Source organism: Pristis pectinata, chromosome 2 (genome assembly GCF_009764475.1).
Source record: "Pristis pectinata isolate sPriPec2 chromosome 2, sPriPec2.1.pri, whole genome shotgun sequence".
Taxonomy (NCBI): Eukaryota; Metazoa; Chordata; class Chondrichthyes; order Rhinopristiformes; family Pristidae; genus Pristis; species Pristis pectinata.
Window position 1 is genome coordinate 3480590 of NC_067406.1, and position 10399 is coordinate 3490988.

Genomic DNA, 10399 nt, shown 5'->3' on the forward strand with positions numbered 1-10399 from the left:
AGAGGATGTTTCCAGTAGTGGGAGAGTCTAGGACCAGAGGGCACAGCCTCAGAATAGAGGGACGTCCCTTTAGAACAGAGATGAGGAGGAATTTCTTTAGCCAGAGGGTGGTGAATCTGTGAATTCATTGCCACCGATGGGTGTGGAGGCCAACTCATTGGGTATTTTTAAAGCGGAGGTTGACAGGTTCTTGATTAGTGAGGGTGTCAAAGGTTATGGGGAGAAGGCAGGAGAATGGGTTGAGAGGGAAAAATAAATCAGCCGTGATCGAATGGCGGAGCAGACTCGATGGGCCGAATGGCCTATTTCTGCTCCTGTGTCTTATGGGTTCGGTGAATAGCAGCTGGAACCAATCGAGATGGTGGGGAGTGGTGGGGGGGAGGGGGGGAACCTGTGTGTGAAGTGGTTGGATGGAACCCAGAGGGGGAGGGGGACGAAGATGTGTGAAGAAGGGGCTGGGGGGGGGGGCGGTGGTGAGTGGGAAAGGGGACAAAGGGAGGACCAGAGGAGGATCGGGGGAGGAGAACATCTGGGGGGAGGGAAGTGGGTAAAAAAGGGGGTTCTCTAAAATCGGAAAACTCAGTATTCATGCCACTGGGCTGTAGACTGCCCTGGTGGGATGAGGTGTTCCTCCTCCAGTTTGCATTGGGCTTCACCCTGTTAATTAGGCCAAGGATGGAGAGGTCAGTGTGGGAAGGGGAGTTGAAATGGTCTCCATAACTCTATGAACTGACTGCATACAGCCCACGAGGTCTGCTGTGTTGAACCAGAGAACAGTACGGCACTGGACAGGCCATTCGGCCCACGATGTTGTGCTGATCCTGATGCCAATTTATACTAAATGTCCTCCTGTGTATCATCCACATCCCTCCACTCCCTTCATATTCATGTGTCTATCGAAAAGCCTCTTAAGCTCCACCAAACTGCCTGCTTCCACTCCTACCCCTGGTAACCCATTCCAGTCTGTGTAAAGAAAACTTGCCCCTCACGTTGCCTTTGAACTTTAAAAACACGTCCTCTGGTGTTTGACATTTCTACCCTGGGGAAGAGACTTTGACCGTCTACTCTTTCTAACCCTCTGAAATGTTTCAACACCCTCTATCAGGTCTCCCCTCAGCCTCCGACGCTCCAGGGAGAATAACCAATAGGGCATCACTTGCTTTCTTTGCCTCTGGACCAGTCTGTGCTTGGCACCTTTTCTGGGGGCCAAATCCAAACCCTGCACAGCAAGATCCCACTGGAGGCTGTTCTTGGGTGGGGTGGGGGGAGTGTGTGGGGGGTGGAGTGGGTGGGGTGGGGAGAAGGGGTGAGAGTGTGGTGGTGAGAGGTGTGGGTGTGTGTGTGGGGGGTGGGGGAGTGTTGGGGATGTGGGTGGGGGGAAGGGAGAATGGGTGGAGGGTGTTGTGGAGGGGGGGGGGGGGGGGGGGGTGGGGGGGGGTGTGGGGGAGGGGGGGGGGGGGGGGGTGGGGGGGGTGGGGGGGGTGGGGGTGGGTGTGGTGGGTGGGTGGGGGGGGGTGGGGGTGGGGGTGTGTGGGGGGTGGGGGTGGGGGGGGTGGGTGGGGGTGGGGGGGTGGGGGGGTGGGGGGGGGGGGGGGTGTGTGGGGGGGGGGGGGGGGGGGGGGGGGTGTGGGGGGGGAGAATGGGGTGGAGGGTGTGTGTGGGGGTGTAGGGGAGGGGGAGTGGGGTGGGGGAGTTAGGGGGTGGGGAGTAGTGTGGGGTGAGTGGGGGATGGGAGGAAGGGGGTAATGGGGTTGGGGAAGTGGGGGTGTGTGGGTGGTGTAGGAGGTGGGTGGGTGGGTGTGTGGGGTGGGGGGTGTGTTGGGGTGTGTGTGGTGGTGTAGGGGGTGTTTGGGGGTGTGGGTGGGGGGTGAAGGGGGAGTTGGGGAGTGTGGGGGGTGTGGGTGGGGGTAAGTGGGGGAGTGGGGTGGAAGGGGGAGTGGGGTGGGTGTGTGTGTGGGGGGTGGGGTGGGGGATGTGGGGGGAGGTGTGGGGATGTGGGGGGAGGTGTGGGGCTGTGGGTGGGGTTGGGGGGTGTGGGTGTGTGTGGGGTGAGTGGGGGATGGGAGGAAGGGGATAATGGGGTTGGGGGTGGGGGGGGAAATGGGGTGGGGGTGTGTGTGGGGTAGGGGATGTGAGGTGGGGGGTGGGAGGGAGTGGGGTAGGGGTATGTTGGAGGGGCTGTAGGAGGTGTGGGTGGGGTAGGGGGTGAGGTGGGGGGTGGAGAGTGGGGTGGGGTGTGTGGGGGGTGTGTGTGGGGGGTTGTAGGTACTGTAGGAGGTGTGGGTGGGGTAGGGGATGTGAGGTGGGGGTGGGGAGTGGGGTGGGGTGTGTGGGGGGTGTAGGTGGGGTGGAGTGGGTGGGGTGGGGGTGTGTGTTGGGGGGTTGTAGGGGCTGTAGGAGGTGTGGGGGGGTAGGGGATGTGAGGTGGGGGGAGTGGGGTAGGGGTATGTGGGGGGGGGTGTTGGGGGGTGGGGGAGGTTGCCACTCACAAACCGGCCGGTGCTTTGCACCAGCGCCACGACGTGCAGGGCGCTACAGGAATGCAGGCGGTTGTTTTTGTTTTTGCAGCGCAGAGCAAACATTGTGCAAGAGGATCTGATGCAAGAGGAAGGGAGGGACTCCCCGGGAGCTGGCTATGGCCGAACCTCGGCGGCTGCCGGGCCGGAGCTTGTGCATCGTCACCGGCGCGTCCCGGGGGCTGGGCCGGGCGCTGGCCCTGGTGCTGGCCGGCAGCCTGCAGCCCGGCTCCCACCTGGTGCTGGTGGCCAGGTCGGGAGCGGCTCTGCGGGAGCTGGAGAGGCAGCTGGCGGCGGGGGCTGGGGCTGGACTGCGGCTGAGCCGGGTGGAAGCAGACCTGAGCGGGGAGCAGGGGCTGCAGAGTGTCCTGAGCTCGGTGAGCGAGGCTCGGCAGACGGACGGAGCTCCGGACAGGCTGCTGCTCATTAACAATGCGGGTGAGGGCGATGAAGCGGCCGGTATTGGTTTATTATTGTCACTTGTACCGCGGTGCAGTGAAAAACTTGTCTTGCAAACCCATCGTACAGGTCAATTCATTACACAGTGCAGTTACATTGAGTCAGTACAGAGTGCATTGATGTAGTACAGGTAAAAACAATAACAGTGCAGAGTAAAGTGTCACAGCTACAGAGAAAGTGCAGCGCAATAAGGTGCAAGGTCACAACCAGGTAGATCGTGAGGTCAGAGTCCATCTCACTGTTTAAGGGAACCGTTCAATAGTCTTATCACAGTGGGGTAGAAGCTGTCCTTAAGTCTGGTGGTACGTGCCCTCAGGCTCCTGTACCCGTTGGAAGAGGAGAGAAGAGAGCTCCTGGTTGGGCAAGAGTAGATGCGGAGATGTTTCCGCTGAAACATGCCCTCCGCATTGTTTAGCATGCCATCCATACGGATCATTTCGTTCCATCGAGGCTCACCCACCAGCCTCGAATGAGGAGAGGTATTGGTTTATGACTGTCACTTGTACCATCCAACACTTCTTCCCCCTCCCACCTCAAAAAAATTAGGGCGAGAGACGTTGCATTGTGTCTGCACCCTCCTCAAATTGGTGGTAAATGAACATTACTGCACAGTACAGGCCCTTCAGCCCACAATGTTGTGCTGACATTTTATCCTGCTCTAAGATAAGATTTCTTTATTAGTCACATCTACATCGAAACACACAGTGAAATTCATCCTTTGCGTAGAGTGTTCTGGGGGGCAGCCCGCAAGTGTCGCCGCGCTTCCGACACCAACATAGCATGTCCACAACTTCCTAACCCGTACGTCTTTGGAATGTGGGAGGAAACCGGAGCACCCGGAGGAAACCCATGCAGACACGGGGAGAACGTACAGACTCCTTACAGACAGCGGGCAGAATTGAACCGGGGTCGCTGGCGCTGTAATAGCGTTACGCTGACCGCAACACTGCCATGCCTGCCCCAAGATCTGTCTAACCCTTCCCTCCCACATAGCTCCCCATTTCTCTATTATTCATGTGTCTAGCTCAGAGTCTCTTAAATGTCCCTAATATATCTGCCCCACAACCTCTGCTGGCAGTGCGTTCCACGCACCCACCACTCTCTGTGTAAAAAAACTTACCCCTGACATCCCCCTTACACCTTCCTCCAATCACCTTAAAATTATGCCCCCTCGTGTTAGCCATTGTCGCACTGGGAAAAAGTCTCTGACTGTCCACTCGATCTATGCCTCTGATCATCTTGTACACCTCTACCAAGTCACCTCTCATCCTCCTCTCCAAAGAGAAAAGCCCTAGCTCGCTCAACCTATAGGATCAGTATAGATGGGTTAGTATAGTGATGGTGGAAGGAAAGGCCTGTTGCTGTGCTGTTTGACTGTAGGGGCCTCTCCAAGAATATAGAAAACTACAGCACAGGAACAGGACCTTCAGCCCACAATGACTGCCCCAAACATGGTGTTGAATTAAATTAAATCTCCCTGCACATAATCCATATCCCTCTATTCCCTGCATATTCATGTGTCTGTCTAAGGGCCTCTTAAACGCCTCTATTGTATCTGCCTCCACCACCACCCCTGGCAGCCCGTTCCAGGCACCCACCACTGTGTAAAAAAAAACTTGCCCCGCACATCTCCTTTAAACTTCCCCTCCCCCTCACCTTCAATGCATGTCGTTGAGTACAAGTAACGAACAATCTGCCGGAGAACTCGTGGGTCGAGCAGCATCGCGGGGGGAGAAGGATGTTTTGGGTCGAAACCTTGCATCAGGGCCTCTGCTCACCTGTGTGAACAAAATTGGGTTGTTTTCTCTGGAGTGTTGGAGGCTGAGGGGAGACCTTATCGAAGTTTATAAAATTACAAGAGGCATAGGTAGGGTAGACAGCCGGAGTCTTTCTCCGAGGGTAGAAATGTCAGGTACCAAGGGCATATCTTTAAGGTAAGAGGGACAAAGTTTAAGGGAGATATGCAGGGCCTGTTTTTTTTACACATTTCATGGTGAGTGCTTGGAATGTACTGCTAGGGGTGGTGGTGGAGGCCAATATGATGGGGTCTTGCATACCGTCCATACAGATCAATTCATTACACAGTGCATCGAGGTAGTACAATGTAAAACAATAACAGAATGCAGAATAAAGTGTTAAAGTTATAGTGAAAGTGCAGTGCAGGCAGATAATAAGGTGCAATGTCATGATGAGGTGGATTGTGAGGTTGAGGGTTGTATGGTATGAGGTCATCTTATCGTGCTGAGGAACTGTTCAATAGTCCGATAACAGCGGGATAGAAGCTGTCCTTGAGCCTGGGGGTACGTGCTTTCGGGCTTTTGTATCTTCTGCCCAATGGGAGGGTGAGAAGAGAGAATGTCCGGAGTGGGTGGGTCCTTTGATTATGTTGGCTGCTTTACTGAGGCAGCAAGAAGTGTAGACAAAGTCCATGGAGGGGAGGCTGGTTTCCATGATGTGCTGGGCTGTGTCCACAACTCTCTGCAGTTTCTTGTGGTCTCGGACAGAGCAGTTGCCGTACCAAGCCGTGATGCATCCAGGTAGGATGCATTCTATGGTGCATCGAGGGTCAAAGGGGACATGCCAAATTTCTTTAGCCTCTTGAGGAGGTAGTGCTGGTGAGCTTTCTTGGCCGTGACATCAATGTGGTTGGACCAGGAGAGGCTATTGGTGATGTTCACGCCCAGGAACTTGAAGCTCTCAACCCTCTTAACCTCAGCACGATTGATGTAGACAGGTGCATGTACACTGCCCCCCTTCCTGAAGTCAATGACCAGCTCTTCTGTTTTGCTGACATTGAGGGAAGGGTTGTTGTCATGACACCATTTCACTAAGCTCGCTATCTCCTTCCTGTACTCTGACATCATTATTTGAGATACGGCCTACAACGGTGGTATCATCTGCAAACTTATAGATGGAGCTAGAGCAGAATCTGGCCACACAGTCGTGAGTGTATAGGGAGTAGAGTAGAGGGCTGAGGACGCAGCCTTGTGGGGCACCAGTGTTGAGAATAATCGTGCTGGAGGTGTTGCTGCCTGTCCTCACTGATTGCGGTCTGTTGGTCAGGAAGTCAAGGATCCACTTGTAAAAGGTTGTCTAGGAATTTGGAGATGGGCGAACAGGCTGATAAGATATTGGGATAAGTATTGTGAAGGTTGAAGCCTCAAGCATTGGACTTGGCGTTGTTCCTTCTTCTCTTCCTTCAGGCTCACTGGGAGACATCTCCAAGTTTGTCGTAGATTTTACCAAGCCTGCTGAGGTCTCTAGTTACATGGACTTGAACTTCACCTCAGCCATATGTCTCACCTCCTTACTGCTCAAGGCCTTCCCCGGACGGGAGAACTTCTGCCGCACGGTGATTAACATCAGCTCACTCTGCGCAATCCAGCCCTTCAAATCGTGGTCGCTGTACTGCGCAGGGAAAGCTGCTCGGGAGATGATGTTCAACGTTCTTGCAGCGGAAGAGCCTGATGTGAGGGTGCTTAACTATGCCCCAGGTAATGTATCGAGGATTAAGCTCAGCGAACACTGGTTTAGAGTCATAGAATTATACAGCACGGAAACAGGCCCTTCGGCCCAACGTCCATTCCGACCAAGGTGCCCCATCCAAGCTAGTCCCAGTTTCCTGGCTATGGCCCATATCCCTCTAAACCTTTCCTGTCCATGTACCTGTCCCAAGTATCTTTTAAATGTTGTTAATGTACCTGCCTCACCCACTTCCTCTGGCAACTCGTTCCATATACTGACCAGCCTCTGGGTGAAAAAAGTTGCCCCTCAAGCTCCTATGAAATCTCTCCCCTCCCACCTTAAACTTGTGCTCTCTACTTTTTGGTTCCCTTTCCCTAGGAAAAAGACTGTGCGAATTCACCCTATATATGCCCCTCATGAAGGGTGATCTTCTATAAGATCATCCCTCGTTCTCCTACGCTCCAATTAACAAAAGTCCCAGCCTGTTCAACCCCTCTCTATAAATCAGTTCTTCGAGTCCCGGCAACATCCTTCTAAACCTCCTCTGCACCCTTTCCAACAATGGCTTCTCTCCTATAGCAGGGTGATCAAAACTGGACACAGTATTCCAAATGCAGCCTCCCCAACGTCTTGTACAAATGCAACATAACATCCCAACCTCTGTACTTAATGCCCTGACTGATGAAGGCCAGCGTGCCAAACGCCTTCTTCACCACCCTGTCTACCTGTGACGCCGCTTTCAGGGAACCATGTGCTTGTACTGTTAGGTCCCTCTTCTCTACAACACTCTCCAATATTCTATGTTCCGTGATACACTGATTTTAATCCCACATAACAAGAGAGTTATTCCCTATTACACAGTGAAGATTAAGGTCAGCTATGTAGACTTACTTCCAGGTAACACAGTGAAGGTTATTCAGAGGTTTATCTTCGAGGCTGTTCTTTAAACGAAAGATGGAACGCCAGGGTTTGATGCTCACTGTGTGACAGTGGTTGTGGCGCTTGTTCTGAGGCACAGGGTGACAGATTCGATCCCCACTCTGGAGCTGGTAGGCTATGATCCAAGGTGATACTGTTGTGCAGTGCCAAGGGAAGACTCCACTGTCACAGGTGCCGGTGTTGAGATGAGATCAAATATTAATCTTTCCTTCCCTCAGTTTCGGGGGTGAAAAAGCAACATTTTTGAGGAATAGCCATGGAGTTATTAGAGTCATAGAGTCCGGAAACAGGCCCTTTGGCCCAACTGGTCCATGCCCACCAAGACTTCTCCTAAGCTAGTCCCATTTGCCCGAGTTTGGCCATATCCCTCTAAACCTTTCCCTACCATGTACCTGTCCAAGTACCTTTTAAATGTTGTTGATGTACCTGTCTCACCCACTTCCTCTGGCAGCTCGTTTCGTATACTTGACCACCCTCCGGGTGAAAAAGTTACCCCTCGGGTTCCTATAAGTGCTTCCCTATCTGTTGGATGACCTGGGCTGTTGAAAGGTGCTACAGAAATGCAGGTTCTTCTTGGGGGACGTGGGTGGAGGGGATTTTCATTGGTCCAAGGCTCAGTCTGATACCCCTCCACCCCACACAGGGCCCCTGGACACCGGTATGCAGGAGCAGGCTCGGTCAGAGACTGGGGACCCGGAGTTACGCCGGACCTTCGAGGCCATGCACCGGCGGGGACAGCTGATAGATTGTCAGGAATCCGCCCGGAAGCTGGTGGACATCCTGGCGAGGGATGAGTTTAAGTCTGGAGCCCACATTGACTACTTCGACCAGTAACCCCGGCAGCACTGACCATCATCGGCAGCATCCATCATCAAAGATCCCCACCATCCGGGCCATGCCATCTTCTCACAGCTACCATCGGGCAGGAGGTACAGAAGCCTGAAGTCCCACACCTCCAGGTTCAGGAACAGCTACTTCCGTTCAACCATTCGGTTCTTGAACCAACCGGCACAACCCTCATCACTACCTCAGCGTAACAACACTGGGACCACTTTGATCATTTTGCACAAACATGGAGTTTGATTTTTTTGGTTCTAATTGTGTTCTTGTAAAAATTGTGTTTAATGTATGCTTTTCTTGTGAATGCTGCTTATCTGATGCTCTGTGCCTGTGATGCTGCTGCAAGTAAGTTTTTCATTGCCCCTGTGCACACACGGACTTGTGCAGATGACAATAAACAGGACTTTGACCTTGACCATGTGATAGGTATTTGGTAACAGTATTGGTTTGTTAATGTCACGTACTGAGATACAGTGAAAAGCTTTTGTGTGTGTGCCATCCAGACAGATCATTCCATACATAAGTACATTGGGGTAGTATAAAGGAAAACAGAATGCAGAATAAAGTGTTACAGTTACAGAGAAAGTGCAGTGCAGGCAGACAATAAGGTGCAAGGGCCACGATGAGGTTGATTGTGAGGTCAGGAGTTCATCTCAGGCATATGAGAGGTCTGTTCAAAAGTCTTATAACAGTGAGGTAGAAGCTGTCCTTGAGCCTGGTGGTATGTGCTTTCAGGCTTTTGTATCTTCTGCCTGATGGGAGGGGGGAGAAGCGAGAACATCCAGGGTGGGTGGCGTCTTTGATTATGTTGGCTACTCTCTCTCTCGAGGCTGTGGAGGGGAGGCTGGTTTTTGGGATGTACTGATCTAGGTAAACCAATTTACAAATTTACCAATTTATATTGTCTGCTTTCCCGAGGCAGCAAGAAGTGTGGATGGAGTCAATGAAGGGGAGGCTGGTTTTGCATTTGTTGATGCTCATGGGACATTTCTCTCTGTGATAGGTACTATATAAATGCAAACTACTGTTGTTGCCATTGCTGATCCAACCAATGGACTGGAGTTGTGGTGCTGAAAAATTAGTGGATGATTGAATAAGGGATCTGGCAGGCATGGATTGGGATAGGTTGTTTTCCAGCTAAGAGATGCTTGGTAAGTGAGAGGCCTTCAAAAGTGAAATATTGAGAGTACAGAATATGTGTGTTCCTGTTAGGATAAAAGGCAAGGCTGACAGGTTTAGGGAACCTTGGTTATCGAGGGTTATTGAGGCCCTGGTAAAGAAAAAGAAGGAGGCGCATGTCAGGTATAGGCAGTTGGGATCAACTGAGGCACTTGAGGAGTATAAGAAATGCAAGTGAACACAGAAGAGAAATCAGGAGGGCAAAAAGAGGACATGAGGTTGCTCTAGCAGACACAGTGAAAGAGAATCCCAAGGGTTTCTATAGCCATATTAAGAGCAAAAGGGTAGCAAGGGACAAAATTGGTCCTCTTGAAGATCAGCGTGGTCATCTATCCATGGAGCCGAAAGAGATGGGGGAGATCTTAAATGAATTTTTTGCATCCGTATTTACTCTGGAGACAGACACAGAGGCTATGGAACTGAGACAAAAGAGTAGTGAGGTCATGGACCGTATCTGGATTACAGAAGAGGAAATGCTGGCCGCCTTGAGGCAAATTAAGGTGGATAAATCTCCAGGGCCTTACAAGGTGTCCCCTTGGACCTTGTGGGAGGCTGGTGCGGAAATTGCAGGGGCCCTGGCAGAGATATTTAAAACGTCCTTAGCCACGGGTGAGGTGCTGGAAGACTGGAGGATAGCTAATGTTGTTCAAGAAAGGCTCCAAGAATAGGCCAGGAAACTATAGGCTGGTGAGCCTGATGCTAGTCGTGGGTAAATTATTGGAAGGCATTCTAAGGGACAGGATATATAAGTATTTGGATAGACAGGGCCTGATTAGGGATAGTCAACATGGCTTTGTGCATGGCAGGTCATGTCTAACCAATCTGAAAGAATTCTTGACGGGGTTATCAAGAAGGTTAATGAGGGAAAGGCGGTGGACGTTGTCTACATGGACTTTAGCAAGGCCTTTGACAAAGTCCGGCATGGGAGGCTGCTCCAGAAGGTTAAGTCACTTGGCATTCCGGATGAGGTAGCCAACTGGCTGATTGGGAGAAGCCAGGGA

The 10399-nt window shown here is 52.2% G+C and overlaps 1 protein-coding gene across 1 annotated transcript; it reads left to right on the forward strand.

Annotated features, from left to right (window-relative positions):
- The first annotated feature begins 675 nt into the window (after positions 1-675).
- On the forward strand, positions 676-8634 carry LOC127580016 (sepiapterin reductase-like). The gene is made up of 4 exons (XM_052033151.1): positions 676-683; positions 2608-2954; positions 6179-6469; positions 8023-8634. Exons 1-4 carry the CDS (start codon positions 676-678, stop codon positions 8211-8213), a joined length of 837 nt encoding a protein of 278 aa, XP_051889111.1. The 3' UTR covers positions 8214-8634.
- Positions 8635-10399: the final 1765 nt, after the last annotated feature.

Bases quoted from the DNA above. Each gene is read 5' to 3' on its own strand.
- LOC127580016 (XM_052033151.1), top strand. The intron at 2,955-6,178 runs GTGAGGGCGATG...CTCTTCCTTCAG, and splicing joins GCTGCTCATTAACAATGCGG to GCTCACTGGGAGACATCTCC. The intron at 6,470-8,022 runs GTAATGTATCGA...CACCCCACACAG, and splicing joins GGTGCTTAACTATGCCCCAG to GGCCCCTGGACACCGGTATG.